Here is a 26,824-nt window from a genome sequence, read left to right on the forward strand (position 1 = left end):
CCAACCATGATACCCGTTGCGGCTTATAACCGGATCCAAATAACATCTTTGTGGCGGCGTGCCACCCGATCCGCATATCGAAATAAATGGGGAAATACCCATCAAGCCAGAAATGTTTATACCTTACGAAATGCCCGAATATCAACCATAATCACGCCAAGTGCATAATATAAATCCTGAGGAGGCAGGTAGCGCCATACGCTATAAAACTCAAGCACAACTAAGGTGCGACATATGATCTGCATCTCGAGAGCCATCCTGCTCACATAACACCACCGCTACGCGGGACCTCATCACATTGTACAAATAATCAAGCCATCTCACAACCCACTCGGCACAATAGAGTATTACATGAAGTAGCTAACGGCGAAATTAACATCCAACACCCGAATACTCCTCCATAAGGAATGTTATGCTGAATGAACACACCAGGGCTAGTGTAGAGTACACATCCACATTTGGACCCATCAACGGACCCCAAACCGATTCTGATCGTACCGCACTCGGCTAATAACATTTAAAGGATCCACAACATCCCTCTTTCCATGACACACAAGAACAGCCGTCAAATACGGAACAAACTTCCACAATTCACAACCAGCTGAATAGCGCGCCTTTCAGGCCTAAACTCTCATATTAGCGATAGTACCAAACCTCCATACTTGGTTTTAAATCTTTAATCAATCAAGTGACTACATGTCACACTTATACAATCTTCCCATGAGATACACTCCAACGACCTTCCGCACCAGGTAACAAGTCTGCACATCCATACCACCGGCCATACTAATGCTGTAAAGCAAATCAAGAAGCCGCAAATTAGTACACAAAGCCTCTTACACAAGACACCAATCTCAGGTGACGCTAAAGACAATACCAGCGTACTCTAAACATCTGAATTCTTCCCTGATCATCCAAGCTCGTGACATTCTTGTCGACACTGAACCGCAACCTTAATCCTCAGCTTCCAATTTCCCATGTCGCTCACTACACCTAACATGCCAATATGTGTGAGTACCAGAATTCCTTAATAACCCCTGATTCACTAATAGGATAAACACTTCATCATATAGAAACTTTTTACTTAGATCATTTCAGAAGAACCAATGCAATACACAACTAAATTCCCTAACCGCAGAAAATACAACCTCATGTCGTATTCTAAACTGCCATAACTCTTCCGGAAATCCCTTTACACAACAAAGCCATACGAATCGAATACCTCCCAAATCAACCAAGTTATGGTGGTGCTCAAGCCCAAGTGTACAACCACAAACCATATGTATAACTTCACGCTGGAGAAACTGGTCACTGCCATAACCGTGCTGATTCAACCATTACCAACCGAGCCACTTCTTCTAATTTACTCGGGACTTGCCCTAGAAATAATAATAGCTCCATTCAAAACATCATGAACCCAAATTCGCACTCATCCTGAGTGACCTTATTTCACGAGACCACGTTGTCTCCAAAACCCACGAACCATCTCATACCTTCCTTATGCGCATATTCGCATCTTCAACTGGTATACCCATTCTGAAAATCCCTCTATGAATCTGAGAAGTTATTTTCTCCCATTTCTCCAATGCCACACCGCAGACGGAAGATAACGTAGAACACTCCAAGTCACTTTTCATAATCCACTGCAAAAGCTCAATACTTAACCATACTACTGGCTCGAAATCCTTAGGCACCGCACTTTGAATTTTTTGAAACCACTAGAACCATTGTTGAGAGTCACCCACTCTAACTTGTTCTCAATTATGGTCAAACTCCAAGGCCCTGATGGCACATAAACATCCTCTCAAAGAAGCAACCACTGAATTCCTTTCCTTGTACATCACATCTACACAGCATAAACTCCGAGTCTTTCCAAAGCCTGAACATGAATCGATGAGGCCAATTGTAGCACACATTCCTCAAATCCTTGGCTCAAATCACCACTGATATTCTCTTTCCTCAGTCGTAAAAACCTACCAATATGCCGATAACCAGAAACCTAACAAGTAGACACCCATGCAATCCAATCGTAGGCGGTGGGGCTCTCCCACTTAAGCTTGAAGCTACCATTAAATGACCCTGGAACCTATCAGGATTCCTTCTTCCTTACTGACATGACCTTGCATAATCGACCCACCAAATTCCTCAAAATCTTCCTATTAACTATTTCATGAACGCTTTGAATCACTACCCACATTTACATATTCGACCTCTTACCGAATAGCCAGTAAAATTCTTTGTAGAAGCTTATTCAACACCACGCAACAGTTAACCTGCTCATCAGAAATAACCCACGTGTGGAAATTCTATGCTGACATCTTCCAACAACGCTGCACCGAGCACAATTACCACGAAACTAATAAACCATCCTGAGCCCGTGCTCATTCACCCGCTGTACAAGCACGTTCACTCCCCATTGACATCAACTAAACGTGTGACGATACATTCCAATCCAAAGTCATGTTGTATCCTTCTTCATATCATGCAACTCTTTTCCGTTGTAACCCTTCTCCGTATAGCAGCCAATATTCCAAATTAAGTTCGTAGACTTAGTCACTGTCCACCATGAGTTCCAAATTACTCTAAACTTTCCTCAACGCGTGTAGCTATCCTACCACAGAACCTATCTGCTACTCTGGCACTCTTATTGGTCAAACCATCTCCTTTAAGCAACTACCTGACTTCTGTTTCTCACACTTGGCCTTCTAGAAATTTAACCACCGCATACGACGCTCTCTGACAACCGCTTCCCCGCCACTATTTCACACTACCCTGCCTCGAAGGTAAATTGATGAAGACCATAACATCGGTGAACTTAACACATTCAACCCAGGGCGACGACACCACATCACAGATGAAAATTCCACCATGCTCGAAATACCAAGTCTCGTTACTCCGTCAACCCAAACCTGAACATTCATAGTCCGATTGCCTTTCCTTCGCCGAAAATAAAATACTGGATCTCTGAATCATGTACTGAGTAAATCTCCTTCCAAGTCATTCATTGCTTCGACGCATAGACAAGCATCCTACCATTATGCAAACACGATGCGATAGCAACCCACGAATCGTCAAAACAATCAATGCCAAACCTCAAAACCTTAGGTAATACTGATACCGAGCTGAAATGATAGAACGGCCTTCCGCAAGGCGATGACAATAGTCCAATCAAATATGCAGGGAGAAACATCTCGCACCACATCTGCAGTACCATTAAAATTTCTCGATTCCTAATTTATCACAAATGCTTCACATCGTATAAGACTGAATAGGAAGGGAGTGAAGGCATAAGCCTCGAAGGAATCGAATCACATGATGAGGAATCAAGAAGGGAAGTGCTACTAACAGTCCTGTAGCCTCTCAAAGATAAGTACAGATGTCTCCGTACTGATCCGCAAGACTCTACTAGACTTGCTCATGACGCGTGAGACCTAAGTGAACCTAAAGCTCTGATACCATATTGTCACGACCCAAAACCCATTAAAAGTTGTGATGCTCCGGACACCGCTGTCAAACAAGCCAAAAATAAATACTTAACTTGTTTCTCATTTTAAATAAATTTTTTTGAAAATCACATTTCCTTTAATTAAATAGTAAAAGATGGAATTTACAAAATAAATAATAATATTTTTTAACAATTTCAATACAGGACAACCTATAACCACCCCAACCCCCGGTGTCACAAGTGCATGTGCCTCAACTAGGAATGTAAAATAAAATACAACATCAGTCCGGAATATAAATTCGGACAGGAGAAATATAAATACTCTAAAGGAGACTCTGCTGGCTGCCGACTCGTAACGTGGAATGCAGATCACCTAAGTCCCCGCAATAACCACGCCTTTGCGCCCATAAGGCCTCTAGACATATATGCACCTGCACAACAATATGCAACAAGTGTAGTATGAGTACGTAAATCAACGCGTACCCAGTAAGTATCCCGCCTAACCTCGAAGAAGTAGTGACGAGGGGTCGACTTCAACACTTACTATGGCTATAAATAAAACGTCGATGATATAATTAAGCATGGATTGCGTAGAACAGCTGTAAGCTCAATATCATGAAATAAGTAAACAATTCTTTTGTTCATAAGAAATTTCCAAATTTATTTTTGTCATTTAACATTTTTTGGACCTCGGGCCAATGAAAATAATATCAATTATTATCAATTCCAAAGATATATCATGCGCAAATCATGCCGAGGTCGTACGACCCGCTCCAACATAAATATTTAAACCGTGCACTACCGAGGGTCGAATGACGCGAACCATAGATGCATTTATTTAACCTGCCGAGGTATTCGGCCCACTCAACAAAAGAGAAAATATAATTTAAAACAACCAAATTCAAGATTTATTAAGACAACTATTCAAGAAATACAAATTCTCATTTACGGTCAAGAAGAATGGAGTTTAACCTTTTAAAGTCCCTTTACCAAGTTTCGATATGATTTAAGCAATTTAGATTAACAAGTAGGATGCAAGCATCGCAAGTACGACATGATATGGGTCCTAGACTACCCAGACATAAGCATATTAGTAGCTACGAACGGACTCTCGTCACCGCGTGCGTACGTAGCACCCACAAAGAGAAGCATATATTGAATTATTTCACCTATGGGGTTAATTCCTTCTTACAAGGTTAGAAATGAGACTTACCTCGCTCCGAAGTTCCATAGCCGGCTCTCAAGCCTTTCCAACAACTCAAACCAATGCTCATCGCTCCAAAACTAGTCAATAAAGGTGCAAATTCATAAATATACACTCTAATACTCATAATAATTCAATTTATAACAAATTTCCAACTTCGTACGAAAAATCGATAAAGCAACCCTCGGGCCTACGTGCTCGGATTTCGAAAATTTTTAAAGATAACTATTACCCATGACCTCACGAACTCAAATATATAATTTATTTCCAATTCCATACCCAAATTAGTGGTCAAAATCTAAAAATACCCATTTCTAGGTTTTTCTTCAAAATCTCAATTTTTTTATAAATTTTCATGCTTGAATCCATGTATAAATCTTGTATTTAACTCACAATACGCGAAAATCACTTACCTTGACATAGATGATGAAAATCCCTCCTTGAAGCTATCCAAAATCGCCCCAACCAAGTGGAAAATGGGGGGGGGGAAATGAGCCAAGTCCCGTTCTTAAATTAATCTGCACAACGATATTTTCGTACATGCGGCGTCGCTTCTGTGACCACGCCTCCGCTTCTGCAGAACTTACCCCACACACAAGGCCTCGCACTTGTGGAAAGACCCCCGCTTCTGCGACATCGCAGGTCCGAGCTTCCTTCTGCTCGTGCGCCTTCTTCCGCTTTTGCGCCCCACGCTTCGCTTATGCGCTGCGCAGATACGACCAAAACTCCGCACCTGTGGTCCTTCCCCTGGTTGACTTGCTCTGCTTCTGTGACCCCTGGGCCTCTTCTGCAGCCCCGCACCTGCGGCCAAAACCTCGTAGGTTTGGTTACACCAGGTGACAACAGATTCAGCATTTCATAAGGCCAAATTCGATCCGTTAACCATCCAGAATCCACCCGAGGCCCCCGGGACCTTAACCAACTATACCAACGCGTCCCAAAACACATTACGAACTTAGTCGAGGCTTCAGATCACGCCAACACAATATCAAAACTAATCACCCTCCAATTCAAACCTAATGAACTTTGAAGCTTCAAACTTCTACATTCGATGCCGAAACCTATCAAATCACGTCCGATTGACCTCAAATTTTGCACGCAAGTCATAATTGCCATTACAGACCTACTCCAACTTCCGAAATAGGAATCCGACCCCAATATCAAAAAGTCCACTCCTGGTCAAACTCTCCAAAACCTTCAAGTTTCTAACTTTTGCCAAATGACCCCGAAATGACCTACATACCTCCAAATCTACTTCCGGGCGCGCTCCCAATACCAAAATCAGCATACAGAGCTATTCCCAGACTCAGAATCCCAAACGGACATCGATAGCATTGAAATGCACTCCAACCCAAACTTATGAAATCCTTCCAAAATGCCAACTTCCACAATAGGCGCTGAAACACTCCCGGGTCATCCAAAACCCGATCCGGACATACGCCCAAGTCCAAAATCAACATACGAACATGTTGGAATCTTCCAATCTCGATTCCGAGGTCGTTTACTCAAAAATTAAACCTTAGTCAATTATTCCAACTTAAAGCTTCCGAAATTAGATTTTTCTTTCCAAATCAACTCCGAACTTTCCGAAATTCAATTCCGACCACGCGCACAAGTCATAATACCTGAAGTGAAGCTACTCAAGGTCTTAAACCGCCGAACGACGCGCTGGAGCTCAAAATAACTGGTCGGGTCGTTTCACGCACAATTTGTGTACGGTCCGCACTTTGTTTCAACCATCATCTGAGCTTCAACACCAGGTCTGCGGTCCGTGCTTTCTTCTGCGGCTGCAGTCTGCGGACCTTACTTTTGGACAGCTGCGCTCCTTCTTGCCTTATGAGGCGGAACACTCCTTTTTGAGTTAGATTTCTTCATTAAAGTCTAATTCTCCAACATTCCTGTAATTTGTACAATTTTATTAGTTTTGAGAACAAAAATCAACACTTTCGGACTAAAACTAAAGCAAGAAGGTATTAATAAGTGGTTAAAATCCACACTTATCACGCCGTGCGCGCAGACTCTGATGCTAAAGACAAGGTTCCTGCCAACGGACATGCTTCTGCCTTGTAGGAATCTAAGTCATTTCTATTGTAAATATAGAGTAGTTTTACTTCATGTATTTCTATTATGTTTCTCTATCTTAGTTATGCCAAGTCCTGTAACTTTGGTTTATTTTTTTTAAGCATTATTAGAGGTTTCAAGCAAGCAAACAATTCTGTGTACTTGTGTCTCTCTCTCGACACCGTGTTGCTTTTCTGTAATAACTTTCGTTAATGTAAGCAAGCTTTCTTTCATTCTCATTCTCTTTTTTGTTCTCTCAATTGCTCTTGACATTGATTTTTTCGTGCAACAGTGACAATCTCGCCTAGCGTACGGAAGAGATCCCAGTTGACGGATAGTAACCGCGTGAATATCGGCGGATTAGCCTTACTTCGTACTTCCCGAAATCTTAGGAAGCGCCACCTATCAAAACGTATGATAGCATAAGAAACGTGTATTCCAGAACATTCACCTTTCTTTTCTTCGAAACTGAAGTGGAACCACACGAGCACATATTCCTATTTCGTTTTATATTTCTTTTCATTTATTTTGCCAATTCATTTTCTTTTGCTTATTTAGAAATAATTATTTTACACATATCATATGATAAATATTTGAGTATATCAATCAATCAAATACGTCCTAATTCCAAAAAAAATGATTAATTGGTAGTATAAAATTATAGATCTCCATTTTTCATCCCTTTTGATTCAAGCTGATTTCATTTTTTATGAAAAATATTATTTGAATACTCATTAAAAAAATTCAAGTACTAGTAAATAACCTACTCTAATTTGAGCATTTCTCAATTTTTTTGAACATTTAATACAAGAGTAACTTAAGAAAGAAAAAAGAAGAAAAATATAGTAGTAGTTCTTTTCTTATTAAAGTTTTGGGTCACCTTTTTACAGAAACTTTTTTTCTTTTCTTATTTCATTCAGAAATTAGTAACCCCACGTCACAGCTTACAGTCATAAAGTTGACTATTTAGCAAATCCATCCCGTTTCTTGTTTATTCAATTCAAGAAGTTGTCTTTCTTCCTCTGGATCCACTAATGGACCGTCGTATAATTCCACAGTTTATTGTACCATTTCAGTTGCTGCTAATAGTGGGTCTGTCTCTGGCTTCACCAAATGATCATCGCTACAACTTTGGAGATGAAGTCCCTCTTTCTGTCAACAAAATTGGTCCCTTGAATAATCCCAGGTATCCCTCCTTTTATTTATTTATTTTCAATTCGGGGGTTTCTTTTTTGCTTAGTTTATAAAATTTGCTTTTGATTCCATGAGGATTGTTGTTAAAATTTTAATTCTTTAGACTTTCAAATGTTGTGCGGTTATTAAAAATGATGTTGCCATTAATCAGACTTGTTGCCAAAAACCTCTTCCCTTTACCTGAGGTAGATCCAGGATTTAGTGGGTGTTTGAATATCACTACACTCATTGCTGCTCTGTGATAGTGGCCACATACTTGGACAAACATAGGATTTTTTTATGACTCCGGTGTCCTAGCTAGCTTGCAAGCACCTAGACTATTCCATCGGGCATCTGCTACCTCCCACAACACATTTAGCTGATAATTCTACCCGCCAAGGCTTTGGCAGATAGGAGTGTGTGTTTGCGTGAGTGAGTGTGTGTTTGTGTGTGCATTGACCAAGCCACAGCCTCGGCACTATGTAACAATACCGAACTTCCTCACTATATTGATAAGAATTGGAATACTGGTTACAACCTTGAGATATCAATTGCAACACTCAAACTAATGAATTACAATGGAAACTATTGAAATAACAAGTAACTAAGGATAGAGATAAGAACGGGGATAAGAAGCAGAACTCATACGAAGGGGTTGAGGGAATACACATACTTCTTAACATTTCACATAATTCTCAAAACTGTCGATGAAACCCTTTTATCCATTTGTCACGTGCTTCCCTACTCAACCTGGATCCCAAGCAAATCTCTTGTTGGGCTGTCTAATTCCTTGGCCTTTTCGCAGTTTAGCCCTAGGCCCAACAGCTTGGCTAGCCTCCGTCCAAATAACTGGCCCATAAGCATTATGGGAGTTATCCATGTTCACAACACACTACATCTGCCTCTAGGACCCTCCCCTGTTCTGAAAACGTGTACGATGATGCAAGGATTTATAAAAATTATTGCTACGTGTCAAAAGTTTAAGGTTTTATAGAATTGAGAATGAGGGTGTAGAGAAGTTTAAGTTTTTTTTTTGAGTTACGCGAAGGTCCATATTCTTAACAAATTGTTCCTCATTTTTGTGGCAAGTCATTTTTGACTTGCAAGCTTGATAATGTTTCAGAGAGAAATAGATTGTGTTCATGGTACACATATTTTACTAGTCGTCAACACATGTTAGGAAATTTGACGCTTAATTTTCCTATAGTCTTACATTGTAAAGGGTGTTAGAATACCTGAAGTTTTTTACACTTTTAAACATGCGCTTGCTTCTTACTTGGAGCCTTCCTTCTTCTGCCATGTTGTTATGCTAGTTTTTGTAGAATACTTCTAAGTCGTCCTCGGGTCGTCTATCATTCTGGCTTCTTTCTTCCCCTTTTTGCTTCTTGTTTCTCCTTTTGAGTTTTTATCGAACAACTAGCCGTTAAAAGCCAAAAAGAACTATTAGATCTCTCAGCAAAATGTATCCTCCTTGGGAAGTCAATAATATTTTTCATTATTTCACTTCTTGATATCTTACAGGGATTTTCAAGGCCGTTATCATACATGCTAATAACTTCATTTGCTGCATTAATGGAGCATTTAAGCTTCTTGAAGAACTTTCAGCATCTGCATTTTAAATGTCTTCAAATTTCAATATCCCCATTCTCTGGTCTTCTTTTAAGCATGAAATATTTCCCCTTAACTTTTTAAATCCAACACAAACCAACATAAAAGAATATTCTTCTTTCCTTTTTAGCTGGAAGTTCGCCAACTATTCGTCTTTAGTAATATTTAGAGGGTCTTTCTCATTCTTGTGCTTTGAAATTAGAATCATAAAAACAAGTGAAATGAGTCAAGGACCTTAATGTGAAATATCCAAGTTTTCTTACTTACTGAAAAAGTAAAACGTCTGAGTTTTCTTGATTCCCTATTACAGGAGATAATCCTAACATTCCTATATCTGTTATTCTTTTGCAGTGAAACGTACCAATACTATGACCTGCCATTCTGCCAGCCAGGTCAGCATTTTTGGGCTCGCACTTGAGATAGACCATCCCAACTAGTTTGTGATTGAGGCATAGTTGATTGGTCGTCTTACTAAGTGTCATTTATCATCCAAATAAAATCCTGTTTTCCTTTTCTTCTGCTGAGTTGTGTTGGACACATGCTATTAGAGGACCAATACTGACGAGGCAGAATACCATGAAGTACTTAGAATACACTGTAGTATTACCATCTTCTGCTTCTTATCTGTTTACATAAATTCAAAATATTATTACTGATTAGACCAAAAGGAAAGCTAGGTCTGTGATAAGATGTTATTCATGGTACCCTTTTATATTTTTTTGTTTAGTATCACTGGTAATCTGTGGAGTTAGTTATGTTAAAACTTTAACTATCTTATCTTCAAGAAGTCTGACCTTTTAGTTTTACTTGACAGGTGAGGTGCTTCCGAAAAAGGAATCCCTTGGGGAAGTTCTGAATGGTGACCGTTTAACCAATACCTTGTATCAGTTGAAATTTGGAGTAGACAAAGATGGGGTTGTCCTGTGTCAAAAGAAGCTTAATCAAAATGATGTCTCAAAGTTCAGGGATGCTATTATTAAAGATTACTACTATCAGATGTACTTTGACGATCTCCCTTTCTGGGGATTTGTCGGGAAAATTGAAGATGAACACTGGACCTTGGACGGAAAGGGCCCCAAGTATTTTCTCTTTAAGCATGTCCAATTTGATGTCCTTCACAATGAAAACCAAGTTATAGAAATACATGCTTTCAGTGATCCAAGCCATGTTGTGGATATAACAGAAGATATAGACCAAAGTGTTACCTTCACGTATAGTGTACTCTGGAATGAAACCTCAACTCTATTCAATAATAGAATGGCAAGATACTCTAGGGCTTCAGGAAATCCAGTGAACCAACAAGTTCATTGGTTCTCGGTAGTTAATTCAATTGTTATTACTGTTTTGCTGATGGCCTTTTTTGCTGTGAGCATGGTGCAGCGTCTTAAGAATGATCTGAGAAAGTAAGCACAAAAAGTGATCCATTATTTGCATGAAGGCACCTGAAGCTGAAAGCACCATCCTCATATTTGTATGATTGATATGCAGATGGTCTAGTGGTGATGAAGAGGAAGACAAAGAAGTGGGTTGGAAGTACCTTCATGGTGACGTATTTAGATGTCCCTCAAACATGCCTCTGCTTTGTGCAGTTCTCGGTGCTGGTACCCAGCTGCTGACCTTGTAAGCTGTAATACTCATTTATTCAGCAGATGATACATAAGTTCATTAAGTTCTCTATAGGGAACTGATAATAGTTGTTCATTTCATTTTGATATGACCAGTAAGCCAATCTTCTATTTCTTTTCCGACTTATCATTGAGAGAAGATCTCTTTGCATAAGTTTGGTCCAGTGATAGTTAACTCAAGATGTTGTATCCCTAGGCTCTATTTTGCGACGTGTCTTCTGAATAAAGTACATTTATGGAGGTCTAGTTCTAGGAGTTACCTCCCCATCATCTCTTAGTCACACACATTTGTATTGACAACTGACCCGAGCTGCTAATGGAACAATAGTGATGGTGATGCGGGTAAAGCCTCCTGAATGTCTGTCTTCCCTTGTTTTAGACTGGTTGCTGGGGATTTGCCTCGTCTTCAAATTGAAGAAAATTTTCTGCATTGTGAACTTGGACCTTCGGGCAAAAATGAAAAAGGAAAGAAGAATCTAAAGTGAGAATCTGGCGAATCAAGAGGTCAAACTGCGACGCTCAAGCCAGTTAGTTACTAACTTGAATTTTACATCTCGGCCAAATAGTTATTTTATCTTGCCTCTTGCTGTCCATCCTTACCATCTTATAGAACCCACATCCCCATTGCTCTTTTATTTTGAGCCTTACCCATCTTTCGATTTCCCAACTAATCCCATTAATAGAATATACGGGGAGGCCCTGGCAGGCGAGGTCTATTTTGTCCAGCTTCCAACAGCGATCTTTCACTTTCCAAGACAAACTCTTACATTGCGTTCGCGATTCATATTTGGTAACAATGTTACCCCACCAAATGTTACATAGTATCATCATCATTTATCTTTTCTGCATTGTTCTGGTAAAGTTAAAAATACAATGGAAAGATAGCTTTGAGAATATTTTTTAACCTTGGCAATAAGAGCTTTGATATGGAAAAGGTCCTGCGCATTCTCTAAAAAATTGGTAGGGTTTCCATCATCTGCAAAAATTCTTCCATGTAAGGGTGGTGTTTACTGGATGATCATATTTGACCTATTTATTTTACTTAATTGATCATCCAAGGTTGAAGGTACATCTTTGCCTTTAGCTAATGGTTTCTGCTGCACTTACAGGTTCTGCTGCTTATTTGTTTTGGCATTTCTTGGTGTGCTATATCCATATAACCGTGGAACTCTCCTCACATCATTGGTCATAATTTATACCCTTACATCTGCAGTTGCCGGCTACAGCTCTGCCTCTTTCTACAGTCAATTTGCTGAAACAGGATGGGTAACTTTTATCAATTCCTTCCAACTTTTTGTTTCTGTATTTTTGTTAATCCAGGAACTGAAATTTTTTCTCTTTGCCACTAGGAAAGGAGCGTTACTTTCTCTGCCGTGCTCTTTCTTGGACCATTCCTCTTAACGGAGTTTTTCCTTAATTTAGTCGCTGCATCATTTGGGGCTACTTTAGCAATTCCATTTGGCACTGTACTTGTCATTGTTCTTGTTTATACCCTCATTGCTATGCCACTGCTTGCTCTTGGTGGGGTAATTGGTTATCGGTGTAGGTCTGAGTTTCAAGCACCTTCTGCCACAAAAAAGTGTGCAAGACAGATACCATCACTAGCTTGGTACAGGAAGACACCTGGTCAAATGTTTCTGGCTGGTCTTCTACCGTTCAGCGCCATTGTTGTTGAGTTACACCAGTTGTATGCAACCCTTTGGGGCTACAAAATTTCGACTCTTCCTGGTATTCTATTTTTTATGTTTATAATCCTCATACTGCTCACTGTGATCTTAAGCATCGGTTTGACGTACATTCAGCTGACAGTGGAAGACCATGAATGGTGGTGGCGGTATGTATCAATTTGGATATTTCATTGAACTAGTCATACCTGAGGACTGCATGCATACACATCTTGTCCATCTTTATATCTTTGTTCTTTTCATTCTTTGGGTGCTAATTGATGGAGCTTTGATTAAATTCGTTTTAACTTTTATGGGATTAAAAACTATAGTTTCTCGTTAACCTAGTTTTACTTCGATATTTCAAAATTTCAAGGCAGAATGCTAATATGCAGATCGTATTTCTACTATCTGGAACTTAGTAACCAGTACTAACCACAGTCCACAGTGGAGGCTATCGGCAAATTTCTTCAAATGTTGAATGATTTCTTATTTGCTTCAATGCAGTAACTACTTTGTTGTGTCTTATGACATTATTGAGTGATTCATGGAATCAATGATGCTGTGAGTATATTGTGTTACTCAAATGGATGACAACTGAGTATTATTGAACAGTAGTTGAACCCTCATATGTGCTGGATCAATATATATGTTGAGCGAGATGTAAACCTGGAGTCAAAAGTTTAATGTGTTCCAAAAAAATGAAAGGTTTTCAAACAATTATTAGCGGATATCTAAGAAATTACTGTTAAGTAACTATTTTACTCAGTTGCGCTTGCTCTTCTTATTTGCTAGCTCATTTACAACATCTATGGCTGCCTCCATAGACTGATAACTATGTTGTTTGATGCAGGTCTATTTTCCGTGGGGGCTCAACAGCTGTATTTATGTTTGCCTACTCGGTATACTTCTACTGCAAATCAAACATGAGCGGGGTCTTGCAAACTACCATCTTCTTTGTATATAACACTTGCATATGCTATACATTTTTCCTTATGCTTGGAACAATCAGTCTCCATGCTTCCTTGATGTTTATTCGTCACATCTACCATGCTGTAAAGAGTGAATGAGAATCCGTCCTCAATCTCTTTGAATTGCTATCATTTGAAGCTCTCTTCCGTGATTTGACAAGTTAAACAAGAAAGGGTCTCCATCGTCGAGCTTGTATCATTTCAATACCTCTTCGGTGATTTGAAAAGCTTAACAAAATGAGGAAGGTTTCATCTTTGTTTGGACAAATGAGCATTAGGAGCTATGTTAATCAAGTATCCTGCAATTTCATAACATCAAGACTAGCAGAAGTTGATGGCAAATTGACAAGTATTCAGCGTTCTTGTATGAGTAGGAAATGTGAATTGATGTTGGATATGAACGGCGTTTCTCTGCTAAGTAAAGTTTCGAAGCTATGTAATTCCAATTATTTTCTTTCCCTATGCGTTAGATAATATGCTTCTTATATTTTGTTTTTTTAATCTTCGACAAGGCTTTGACTAACCTTTGATTTATAGACATTGAGAATATTGCTATCAGAAGAGTGAAGGCTAAAATTCCTTATCCTAGAGCAGTTCTTAAACAATAATGCAGATTTAGTACTACACTAGTTTTCTTCTTACTGCATTTGTTCCTATTAAGTTCAAATCTGTTTCAGTGAAAAGTTGTTTTGTAATTGATGGACCATCTATTTATAAACAGTGAGAATATGTCAATTCTGCACATTTTAACTGCTTAAGCCTTCAGGTTTCCCATTCTGTTTTTCATATGATCTCTTCTCCAACCCAAAGAGGGAGTATTTTGCTCAACCACAAGTTCTTTCCATTAAATAAGTGAAAATAACCACAGAAGCTGAATCCCCTACTTTCCCCCACTCCAACCCCCACTTTCCTAACACACAAAAATGATGCAATCATAAAAGGTATACAATCCTTGGCGAGCTTTAGGAAGTGTCAAAAAGCAGAAACCCTTAAAACGTGCATTAAAATTTACCTACCATTTTCTTCACGAGTAACAAAGACTCCCCATTAGAACATGCACCGGTTACTGTCTTCAATTTTGAAGCATGGCAACCTGCTTTGAAGGTAAGTGGAGATAAGTCTGTTAGTTGAAATTCAATGCTATATCAAGAACTTAAGATCTTCATCATTGGTGAGTGGAGACTTAAGGGGAGATTATGTCGTCAAACGGGAGAAGATGACGGTGCAAGAAGATTGTTCATTAGCATGATGGAGTGACAAACTGAAGAGGCGTTGGAAGGAACAGGAGGGTTTTCTCACCGTTGTGGACGGATTATTCTTCCCTTGATGAATTACTAGCTCTTCAGGCTTTGATTTCCCAAATGTTCACACTCCAAAGTTTAAGACTTGGAATCAAGAGCAGGTAGTATTATAAAACAAGAACAAAGCAGATATAAGGACTCCAAACAAATAAAGTCGAACTGTAAGCTTGAACCAAGGAGTGAAAGTGGAGTTCATTGCTTAGCCAAGACCTCAGTGGGGGCCGAAAGAAGTAATGCTCTTTTCATGTAATGCTGCAGAGTTCAAATGAAAAGTGATCCCTAAGCAGGCTAGATTTCTGTTCGTCAAATTTTCTCTTAACTATGACACAAGGAGCAAATTCATCCATTTATGGATTACTGTACAGTCTTAATTAGTATGAAAAAAGGAAGGTAGGTACCAACTTTAACAATTTCCTCCAAGCCACAATAAATATCTAAATGAATCAGTCTTCTTTCTTAATGCATTGAAGCATTCTGGCGATACAAGATAATTGCAAGGATACAGAACAACACGAAGGCTGCTCTTTGTTTTACCATGGAAATTGTAAGTAACATTTTTCACTTGAAATTTCCTCCAAAGATCAGCAGATATATAAAAAAAAATCAGCCATGACAAGCATGATCAGTAAGAAAATAATTATTGAAAGATAATTGAAATGTTCGTCTTTGACACAAATGAGCATTCAATAGAGCAAATTTATTCAGACGGCCGCTGTCCCAATACTGAAATATCCTCATAACGCTTCTGTATTTCAACAACAAAAACTTGAGTTACAAAATTGACACAAGCCCAGCAAGAACAAAATGAAAAGAACACTAGGAGCAAGAGGCATGGCCTGGGAACCAAACAAATACTAGAATGAACAAAAAGTTAATCATGCTTTGCAATGCGAGTTCGAAATTTAAAATGGAATAGGAGTATTTAAATTCTCAATACCATCATAGGCCAGCCTCTTCTAAATAGTCTAACCAGGAAACTTGTTAAGACTATGATAAAGGACGTAACGAAGAGAAATCTATTTTAACTAAGACTGGTGGTGAAGCATACATTATGCAGCTCAAAATTTACATTTTCTTTTTGTTGTTGTTGTTTATTTTGAGGTTCTTTTATACTTGGTTAGAGCCAAGGTTGTTTAGCTCTTTTGGCGTCAAGGTTGTTGCTTAAATTACTTCCATAATATTAGTTAAAAGTTACATATGACGAGGTGTCATTGAAGCCTAAAGCAATTACTGAGTGATACCAGATGATCCCCTTTTTCTTTTCAGTTCTATGTATTAATTCTCAAGCAAATCAGACATTCAACAAGTCAGAACATTATGTTTTGCCTACTTAGAAAAATCATTCTCCTCCTATTAACTCCGTGTATCAAAGCTTTGCAAAGTATAAACCATCTCAAAACCGGACAGTGGTAAGTTGATGGTGTAAAAAGTCTAGCTATGAGTTGCATCTGGTGATGTCAGAGAGTCCTTTTACTCTGGTTAGAGACGTGTATGCCAGTGTAGGGATAAGTATGAGATTTAGAGAATCTCTAGTTTTAGAGAACTCCTAATTTTCCTTGAAAGATAATTAGAATTGGAATGAGATGGACTAGAATAGAACGTAGCTGATAAACACGATTCATATAGCCATCCACAATTAATTTGGAACTAAGGTATAGTTGATTGATTGATCTATTGATTTTCCTTCTATTTTCTTCCCACTGGAATGCTTTCTAGCTAAAACTTCAGCATAAATGTCCAGAATTTGATTTCTTCAAGACTTTTGCTTAAATTGGTATTGAAGACCATAGATGAAGTCAAATACCAACTCTTCTTCACGAGGAGGAGAGCAAAGCAAATTTCAGCACCAGTAATGACATAGTAGAAAATAGAAACAGTTGAAAGATGGGATGCAAAAGAAGGGGGAATTTGCAAGAGAAGGACCAGAGCATAGAAGAAGAGGAGGAGCTGACAGCAGCTAGAAGAAGGCGAATTGGAAAAACCGGAGAAGAGGGAAAAAGATTCCGACAAAAGAGAAAAGATAACAGAATCAGATTTTGAAACACAAAAGGGTGGGAATGGAGAAACGAGATAGATAAAGTAGGACAACGTTCCTCAAATTCAGTTTAAGGAATAAAAGCATGTAGACCCATATACATTGCAAGCAAAGTCGCAATTTTAGTCTCTTAATTAGCATGTCAAGGACAATGTTCACCGTCTTTAACCAATAAAGTTGAAAGTGAAAGCTAAAAGAGTTTCAAGTACAACCTATATTATATGATGATACTTGTCAGTAATTAGCTAAAACAAAGCTGGTGATAGGCGAAGTCAATAATTTTTTACATTTAATTGAAAACACCCTGTCCTTGAGAGTTAAAAAAAAAAAACAATTCCCTACACATCCCTTCTAAATTAGAACCCTGATAAACTATCCCAATTGCATAACCCATTTTAGACAGCATTCTAAAGTATCAATAGCACAACAAACTCTTGAAACTTTAAATGAAAACAAGAAAAAAGAATTATAAGATTGATGAAAGAATATAAAAATAGCATTTTTCATAAAAAGCTCCTAGGAGGAATTGAAAAGGAAACAAAATAACATACCCCAACATTATTGTGCTCCCAGACCTTATGAACCCCATAATCCACTGCCTGCAATTAATAAAAATGAAATCAAACTCTGACACATCTGATAAAAATTTGCATCACATGAATCAGATCCAATCTTAAACATACCAAAATAACACAAATAATAGAAATACACATATGAAAAATACAGCTATATGTATATATGTATAAAAGGAAGAAGACGGACCCGTTCACCAAGGAAAGCGCCAGCGATGACGAAGGTGACATAAACAGAGTTGCGGCGCATAAGCACTCTGTAAAGCCCTTCAAATAGGCCGCCTCTGCTTCTTCTGGCTGCTGTCTCCATTGCTGTCTCAGGGGATTTCAAGCTCTGCTCCTTCGGAAGAGAAATCGGAACGTAGAGAAATGCGATGATTGCTTATAGTTTATTCTAATAATAAAAATATATTCTAAAATACTACTATCCATTAGACCGGTTCAACTTTGGCAACCCTTTATTTTGGTTTTTGGAGAATTTTTTGAATAATTTTTCGAGGTACAAAACATGTAAGTTTTGTTTTAAAGAAGTTTTCACAAAATAAAAATTAAAAAATAACAACTAAAAGTAAGAAAGGTGCCTAAAAGTATTTTTTGCGTTTGTTTTAATTCAAGCTTTGTACGATTACGATTATTGTACGGAATCTCATACGAAAATAATGAAAAGTGAAGAGAAGATAATCGGTATGATCGTACAATGTGTTTCAATATACAATCACAATTATGTAATCAAAGCAAATCACTCATTTTTTTTTATTTATCCACATAAGATAAGCATAATTAACCAGATTCGAACCTTTTTAAAAAAATATCCAAGCATATTTTGCAAACTTTTGTTGCAAAAGTTTGACCAAACCGCCACGGCCGACGTCGTGCCATGGTCACGTCTTCTACACATGAGATTGGTTCTATTTTGGATTGATGTTTCTATTTGAGCATGATTTTGAATTGATCTAACAAAAAATTCCTCTCCAAATTAGGAGCAATATATAGAGATTACATTACCTACATTAATCTTGGACAATGTTTCTTGTTAAGTTCATGTGCTTATGTCATGTGCAATGTAGCTCGGTTATGAACACATAGAGAAAATAATAATTAAGAGATAAAGTGTATAGAACAGTTGATTCTAAAAATAAGAGTTAAGCGTCAAAATTATAACAATCTTTTCATGTTAATTTTTTTATCATTTCGTGTTATTATAAAAATAATAAAGCAAATATGTTTTGCTTCCCATTAGTCCTATCTAATGTTCAGAAAAACTAGAAAATTGCAACCAAACTAGAAACTAGAAGAATTGAAACGAACAAAATGGGCCATACATTAATGGGCCAGCTGAGATAGCCCACTTTTTGTACCATTTCGCTCGACCCCGGTCCACTTGCAGCCCTTTAAGTAGATAGCAATCCACCGAAGCAAACCCTAATCGAGGGTTTTCTCTTACAGGTAACGTACTATCTTCTCATCCACCTCTCTCATATACACAGATGCATCATTTCTAGGGTTTTGAATTTGGATCTAGTGATTAAGGATATTAAGCATTTGTTTAACTTTATCTTAGCTGCTGATAAAGTTGAAAATTTTATGTTTTGTGATTTTTTATTGACAGTGAAGCTTGAAGGAGAAGATTTTTGAGCCATGAGGTTTGAATGAAGCTCCAAACTTCTCTCTGCTGTTCTCAATATGTTATATTTTTTTCTGAATATGTTATCAAAGTCCATTTTTGTTCTAATAATTTATTTTTCAAAGAAATTGATTTAAGCTTTCCTAGAGTGCATTTTGGTAAACAACCTAGTTTCAGATCGACAATTTGACATTATTGCCTTTATAATTAAACTCTGAGACAGATATTTTTCTGAATTTGTCAATATTTGCTTATTTAGGTCTTCATTGAAAGGGGAAGTTCCTACTTCTTTTTGGATTTGGAGGTTGCTTGATATGTATAAAGGAAAAAAAATAATGATATCTATTTTGATTCTTTTACAAAAATCTTTCGTTATTTGGAGAATCATAGGTTATTTGATGGTGAAGATTACATGAAAATGTTAATTGAAAGAGTTTGGCAAAATTTGTTTGTCTAGCAATATGTTTGTCAAGAACATTGCAAACTTGACATCTTATAGTTTTTATGGTATTGTTGGATACATGTCTTTATCTTTGATACTATTCCTTTACAGTAAGCTTCAGAGTGATGCCCTTAGAGAAGCCATCTCTGTGATTAAGAATGATTGTGCGGAGAAGAAAAGAAAATTTACTGAAACTATTGAGCTCCAGATCGGGCTGAAGAACTATGACCCCCAAAAGGACAAACGTTTCAGTGGGTCCGTTAAGTTGCCCCACATTCCTCGCCCTAAAATGAAGATTTGTATGCTTGGAGATGCTCAGCATGTTGAGGAGGTAATCCTACTGTACTTTTAAATTAGTGTCAATTACTACACGGACAATTTCAAACAATATTTGCAGAAAGGCTAACAGTTGCAAATACTGCTGATGAAAAGCTTTTACTGATTGAGTAACTACTGCTTGTGTGATTTAGCTTAATAATGAGATGATTTGATTTGTCATTAAATAAGCTTCTAATATGTTTACGTTTGTTTGCTCACCTATGATTACATATGCCTTTCTGTGCTTTCTCTGAGATTGTGTTGTGTTCACTAGCTGCGTTTGTCTGCACTTATCCTGTTTCTTTGGTGTAGTTTTACATAAATCCTGGATAGTTGTAGCTTTTTCCATTACTAGTATCTTGGAAATGCAATTAGTTTTAGAAGTTAGGTGCATCCTAGCTTAAAAGAATCTATTGTTCAATGACCGTTTTTCTTCCATTTGGTGGACCTCCTTGGTGAATTAGCTTGTTAATGTGGTTATCATAGTTTAGAGGAAATCCATCAGAAGTCTTTTTTCTTGATTCATGGGACGTGGCTCTTTAATGTCTACCATTTAGCCTTTGTTATTGATGTTGTCTTCTCTCTTGGAAATTTTGTGGCTACTGCAGATTGCCCAAAAATTACATGTGTTGTAATCTTTCCTGAATCTTCATTTTGTTTTTGAAAAGATGATTAACACTTGGTACCATATGTCTGCAGGCAGAAAAGATAGGTTTGGAGTACATGGATGTGGAAAGCTTGAAAAAGCTTAACAAAAATAAGAAATTGGTTAAGAAGCTTGCAAAGAAATACCATGCTTTCTTGGCTTCAGAGTCTGTCATCAAGCAGATTCCTCGTTTGTTGGGGCCCGGCCTGAACAAGGCGGGTAAGTTAATAGATTCTCTTAATGCTTTGAATGTATGTACTGCTAGTTCAGGGATGCTGCTTTTCTCATCCAGGATAACTTGCATCTCTTAGTTACTGTCAGGACTATTCAATGTCCTTGTGGCTGCTTATTTCAGACTATATACTCACCTTTAAGCTCATGTTCAATTGGCTCTGTTCATTGTAAATGCAGGTAAGTTTCCGAGTCTTGTTTCACACCAGGAGTCACTTGAATCCAAGGTTAATGAGACCAAAGCTACTATCAAGTTTCAATTGAAAAAGGTGCTTTGCATGGGTGTTGCTGTTGGAAACTTGGATATGGAGGAGAAACAGATCTTCCAGAATGTGCAAATGAGTGTCAATTTTCTAGTGTCGTTGCTGAAAAAGAATTGGCAAAATGTGAGTTCATTTGGCATCCTAGTTTAGCCATCGCCGTATAGATTTGCTATGTTCTTGTTGACTGAATGCGTTGTCTTTTTTAGTTCCATTCCTTCTTAAATTCAGATCTAATCTGGTATAATTGGTTGTCAATGCAGGTAAGGTGCCTGTACTTGAAGAGCACCATGGGAAAGCCACAGCGCGTCTTTTAAGGAGATTTTTGTTTCGCTGTTGGAAGTTTTCAGCATTTTGGGTTTGTGAGCGATAGATACTCTTGAAATTTTTGGGTAGTAGTTCTGGTTCTATTTGAATACTATAACATTGTTCGGGATTGTTTTGCGTCAACTTTGTCTTCTTTAAAGATGTTAGCAGTGATTGCAATAGCATCCAAGGTGCCAATTTCTTCTCTAAATTTCTTATTTATCATTTCAGCCGATGTGTTTGCATATTTACGTGTAGGCTCAAAGTAAAAAAATGAACGGAGTATCAGTGCTTTACAGTACTATATACGTTTTGCATCTAAATAAACAGTGGACAAAAGACGTTTAGGAGTGCATTACAAGAAGTGCATTAGGAATTGCTACGACCGCCAAACCTATCTCACCCTTGTTTGTTTCTCACTTTCTCTTATTGACTTGAAGTTGTCAGTTGTAAAAATGTTTGAAGATTTACTTGGATAGTGGAAGTGGATTATAAATTATCCAAAAATAGTAATCGATGGAAACTTTGAAGATACATTATTTGGTGTTTTCTCAAATTGAACAAGAATACCTGTCAAACACTCTTTAGAAAATTAAATTTACTGTAGAATTTAATTATCCAGTCTGTAAATAAGTTACTTAACTTAGGTGGTGTTTGAGATTGCGCCTTTTTGGGACCTTAACTGAGGGTGGTGTTTGAGTGTGCGCCTTTGGGAGCAGCTCTGTACATAATACTCCCTTAAAACTTTTAAACTTGTGGTATAAAACGAGGTACATACATTTATATTTTGTGTGACTCTAAATTATTGCATAAAGGTAAATTCTTTTCAAATATGGAAAGATGTCATTTTTTTTGGCACAGACTAAATAAGTTCACATAAATTGAAACGGAGTACATAAATTGAAACGGAGGGAGTATTGTTAGATCCATCTTTCTAAAAGCGGACTAACAAGTACGGCTTTGAAAACAGACTTGCATTCTCTTAAAAAAGTTTTATAAAAAAGATGTTAAAAGTTGTCCCAAAAATAAAAAATCAACGGAAATTGTCCAAGCACCATATCAAACTTACTAAAAATTTAAAGCTTCCACAAAGGTGCACGCACAATTGCAGCCGGTACTCCCTTCCCCTGCCCCAACAATGTAGTTCTAGTTTCAGTACCCCTAAAGTTAGCCTCTAACTTCACTGTACCTGTTATATAGGTACAATTTCCCCCCAACTATTATGTTATTTATGTAGCTACATACATAAAAAACACTTGCTAAAAAGGACTAATCTTTTCGTGAACGGTAAGATTTTGAAGCCAAACGAGCAGTAATATTTTTAAAAAGTTGCAGCCACAACGGTAGTATCCCACTTCAATTTCTTTTGAATAAGCTTATCTTTTTCGGAATTTTGGAATCCATTTATTCAAAGTTAACATATTGAAGATATTAATACAAGAATTGTTAGGTGAGAGCAATATAATAAGACTGATAATTCTTTGGTAGATATCTTAAAATATTTTTAAGAAACCTACTTAAACATTGAAGGAGAAAAGCACCAGATATGATGATTTTTTTAGATAGATAAATTTGGGGATCTTTACCCAAATAGCAAAACCAAAATTTCGTGGGCCATTCAAAACTTTCATTTCGGTTCTGGTGGACAAATGGAATTTAAGAAATTAGGCACTTTGAGGGAAAGGAGTACAAAAAAAGTAGCAAGGGCAAATAAGTAACAACGCCCGTTGTAATTCGAATATAGTGGGAAAGAGAAACCCATGGGCGGTAGGTTTATTAGGGTATCATATTACTAGTGTAACACACACACACACACACACACACACAGCTCTCTTTGGAGTCTTCTTGTTCCTCTCCTCGATAACTCCGCTTAATCCTCAAACTGTAAGGTTTTCTTTAACTTTAAGCACTGTTCCTTGTCCAAATTTTTAAAAAAAAAGCTCTTTCTTTTTAAAATATAAACTAATGGGTTTTGGTTCTGGGCTTGTGTGGTTCCTGTGATAAATGTTTCGTGTTATACTTTGCATATGGATTCTGATAATTGGGTTTGTCTTGTTCTGGTTTTGATTGTTGAAATTGTCAATTTTCCTTTACATTTCCTGGTGAATTCTTTTGGTATATGATATTATGATTAAAGGTTGGATCTTGAGTGCTAACTGGATTTTGGATTTTGGGTGGTTTCAAACTTTTCGTAATTCTTTCGATTCTAAATTCAGTTTGATGCCTTTTTTGTTGATAAGCTTGATTTCATGTTTAAACAACATAACATGGAATTGTAACTCTTTTTTTTTTTTTTTTTTTCCTTTTCATATTGTGTGTCAGCTGCATCTGTGTTTTCTTCTCCATTCACAGCCATTGGCCCTCAAATGTTATTAAGGGTGAACTTTACATTTATTAGAAAAGCTGCATATATCTTAATGTAAACTTAGTTTATGATATGGAGCTTCGAGTGAAGAGCAGAAAGCCACTCGCTTGCTTCTTCTCATAATGCTCCAAACATTTAAATTCCTTGTTATCATGAAATGGACAATCAGATATCCATTTCTTTCATTTTAGCACAGGGTATACATTTTTTAATGTCAAATTGGTTCTCTAATTTGTTGGCTTGCAGATAGCAGGTCTGTGTCAATCTATAAAGTTGTTAGTTAATAATTAAGTCTTCATATCATATTTTACCATTATGTTTAACAAAACAGAAACAGTTTGTTTGGATGGTTGTTATGTATTGTTTCATAATGTATCGTATAGTATTGTATTGTATCGTTTTGATGTAAACAATGTTTGGATAGATTGTATTGTTTTCCGTCGTTTCATGATGTCATGCACTAACAATATAAAAAATAAATTTACAATATTATAAAGAAAAAGTAAGGTACAGGGTAAAATTATTATATAAACAGATAGGATAAAAAATAAAATAGGATTATTTAATAATATGGAAGGACAAGATTCGAGAAAAAAAATAAGGGAACGACGCGATCACAACAAATCGGTCGTTCCATACACCTTGTTCCAATAATCTCGCAGTGTACCAAGCCCTCATACTTGACTTGAGATGGTTGTAGATTTGAAAGAGTTGCAACTCTTATGGAGATTTTTAATTGGTGATCAATCAACTCCTTCCTTGAAAGCTTCAGTTTTTCAGTTTACGATACGATACAATAAAATTTAAGTAACAATCAAAACAAACATTATATTTTAAGTAACAATACGATACAATACAGTAGGTAACAACCATCCAAACAAGCTGCTAGTTTTCCACTTTTCCCTGATATGCAACATGAATTGGTGAAGGTAAAAATTCAAGTTTCATTTGTCTTATCTTGAATTTGGATTCAATAGTTAAATACTTTGATTTAAACAGCGCACATTCTGCAGAGCACATTGATGGATTTTGAGCATCAACAAGACATTATTTCTTGAACATTAGCACTTCTATCAATTCAATAATCTGTGTTCTGAGTAATCAAACTGCTATCTTTTGTATCAGGTAAACATGTCAACTGTCAGACTTCCTGCCACCTGTATGGTAAAAATTGCTCCTCAGACCCAAAGAAAGAGCGTCTTTATTAAGAGCCCATCGTCTCTAGGGTCTGCGAGGAGCTTTTCTAAAGCCTTTGGATTGAAAGCTAGCTGTGGGTTTAGAGCATCAGCATCAGCAGTCTACAAGGTCAAGTTGGTTTGTCCAGATGGTGTAGAGCATGAATTCGAGGCACCTTCGGATACTTACATCCTCGATGCAGCTGAGAATGCTGGAGTCGAACTCCCTTATTCGTGCAGGGCAGGTGCTTGCTCGACATGCGCCGGGAAGATTGTATCGGGATCTGTTGATCAATCTGATGGATCTTTTCTGGATGATAATCAAATGGAGGAAGGCTATTTGCTCACCTGTGTTTCTTATCCAACGTCAGATTGTGTGATTCATACTCACAAGGAATCTGATCTTTACTAGTTATGCTATCTCAAATTATGTCTACGGTCTTGTTTAAGGTGAAACAGTTGGAAAATTGCTCTGTTCTTGAGAATGGTCAACTGTAGAGTTCAATCAGGAACATATTGTGTTTAAATGATGTTTTTGTGATGAAACCTTGTTTTAGCTCTTATTGGTCATATATGTTTCACTTTGCTTAACAATCTATCAGGTGTAGACGTGTAGTGTTCAATCAGACCAAGGGTCCTCTATGAACCAAAGGATCATCAGAAATTGAAACAAGCAGCAAGAGATTTGAAATCAAGAACTTCATACACAAGCTCCAAATATTCATGCATTTCTTAATATGTTTCAAGCATTCGATAATCAAGAAAGAAGGCAAATCAATAATCTAAAACGTTCTCAGTAATACTTGTTCGTGTTATTTGAGCCAACACAGTTTCTCATGGCAACTGGGGGTGGCGTTCGGTATTTTGGTACAGTATTTATGAATTACGGTTTGGTACTTCGGTATATCAATTATGCATATCAAATACCTCATACCAAATACCGTATCAAAGTAGTTCGGTACGATTCAATATTTTCTTGTTTGGTTCGGTACGATTTCAGTATCGCACCATCCCTATCTAACGTGACAAGCCGTGGCACTGAAGGAGTGGCAATTTGCATATTATGTCTTCCATTAAGCAGAAAGAAGAGTCAAAAGGAAACCAATATGCTCATCATTTTCCATAATTTTCTCCACACTGCTTGGCTCCTAGAAGAATATCAAAACTGTGCCATGAATGAAGAATACACAAAATAAAATATCAGGGGATTAGCAGGTTCTCTATTTTTTAGCACATGAATTTGAGTCATAACCAAGCAAGCAATAAACAAAAAGATTATAATTCATCATCAGGATGTTTGATTTCAAGGATAAGATAATGAAAAATTGAGATGTTGTGAAAGTTTTCTCTGTATATCCAAACGTTTGTTGTACCAGAATATATACAAGAGAATGGAGGAAAAAATAGAATCTTATTTATACACTTGTGTAATTCCTACTAGCTATTGTATAACTAACTATCTGACATAGTAAAAAGAATATTCAATCAATTCCTATCATAAATTATATACACGTATGCAAGATTGTTCCAGAAGGTGCAAGGAATTAGCTCGACACCTGTGACACAGCCTTGCTAAATGGAGAGCCAGGATTTAATCAATCAGAAAATGAATGGACGGTGGTGATCTAAGTCTCATAATTAACCTTTTGAACATTGTAATCTCCGAACTCTCTCATTAGTTGTGTTCGAAGTCATATCTGCTTTCTTCTTCGTTTCATCTTCTTCATTCAAAACTAGAATCTTCTGTAAATCACCACCATCTTCTATAGAATTTGAATTCTTTAGGCCAAACCCCCCC

At 37.3% G+C, this 26,824-nt stretch overlaps 4 protein-coding genes across 6 annotated transcripts in view; 3 read left to right on the forward strand and 1 right to left on the reverse strand.

Annotated features, from left to right (window-relative positions):
- Window positions 1–14,339, forward strand: part of LOC104089714 (transmembrane 9 superfamily member 5) — a 40,321-nt gene extending 25,982 nt beyond the window's left edge. Inside the window, exons 3-9 of the mRNA XM_070177591.1 lie at window positions 7,787–7,896; window positions 9,843–9,883; window positions 10,306–10,894; window positions 10,980–11,111; window positions 12,226–12,382; window positions 12,466–12,950; window positions 13,634–14,339. Coding sequence (XP_070033692.1) covers window positions 7,787–7,896; window positions 9,843–9,883; window positions 10,306–10,894; window positions 10,980–11,111; window positions 12,226–12,382; window positions 12,466–12,950; window positions 13,634–13,850 — 1,731 coding nt within the window. The 3' untranslated portion in view covers window positions 13,851–14,339. The remainder of the gene's footprint in view (window positions 1–7,786; window positions 7,897–9,842; window positions 9,884–10,305; window positions 10,895–10,979; window positions 11,112–12,225; window positions 12,383–12,465; window positions 12,951–13,633) is intronic.
- On the forward strand, window positions 5,591–25,572 carry LOC104089711 (ferredoxin, root R-B1-like). 2 transcript variants are annotated; one of them, XM_009594673.4, is made up of 3 exons: window positions 5,591–5,597; window positions 23,313–23,370; window positions 24,977–25,572. In XM_009594673.4, exon 3 carries the CDS (start codon window positions 24,983–24,985, stop codon window positions 25,436–25,438), a length of 456 nt encoding a protein of 151 aa, XP_009592968.1. In that variant the 5' UTR covers window positions 5,591–5,597; window positions 23,313–23,370; window positions 24,977–24,982; the 3' UTR covers window positions 25,439–25,572. The 2 variants fall into 2 exon arrangements, with proteins under 2 accessions (XP_009592968.1, XP_009592970.1); XM_009594675.4 differs by lacking the exon at window positions 5,591–5,597 and having other exon boundaries at window positions 23,230–23,375.
- LOC104089713 (cytochrome b-c1 complex subunit 9, mitochondrial) lies at window positions 15,484–18,137 on the reverse strand. The gene is made up of 3 exons (XM_009594677.4): window positions 17,850–18,137; window positions 17,639–17,686; window positions 15,484–15,797 (listed from the first exon to the last, which is right to left on the reverse strand). Exons 1-3 carry the CDS (start codon window positions 17,967–17,969, stop codon window positions 15,750–15,752), a joined length of 216 nt encoding a protein of 71 aa, XP_009592972.1. The 5' UTR covers window positions 17,970–18,137; the 3' UTR covers window positions 15,484–15,749.
- LOC104089712 (large ribosomal subunit protein uL1z) lies at window positions 19,033–21,697 on the forward strand. Of its 2 annotated transcripts, XM_009594676.4 has the most exons (6): window positions 19,033–19,105; window positions 19,269–19,302; window positions 19,837–20,056; window positions 20,743–20,908; window positions 21,101–21,306; window positions 21,444–21,697. In XM_009594676.4, exons 2-6 carry the CDS (start codon window positions 19,298–19,300, stop codon window positions 21,495–21,497), a joined length of 651 nt encoding a protein of 216 aa, XP_009592971.1. In that variant the 5' UTR covers window positions 19,033–19,105; window positions 19,269–19,297; the 3' UTR covers window positions 21,498–21,697. The 2 variants fall into 2 exon arrangements, with proteins under 2 accessions (XP_009592971.1, XP_070033693.1); XM_070177592.1 differs by lacking the exon at window positions 19,033–19,105 and having other exon boundaries at window positions 19,129–19,302.
- Window positions 25,573–26,824: the final 1,252 nt, after the last annotated feature.

Source organism: Nicotiana tomentosiformis, chromosome 6 (assembly GCF_000390325.3).
Source record: "Nicotiana tomentosiformis chromosome 6, ASM39032v3, whole genome shotgun sequence".
In the NCBI taxonomy this organism is placed as follows: Eukaryota; Viridiplantae; Streptophyta; class Magnoliopsida; order Solanales; family Solanaceae; genus Nicotiana; species Nicotiana tomentosiformis.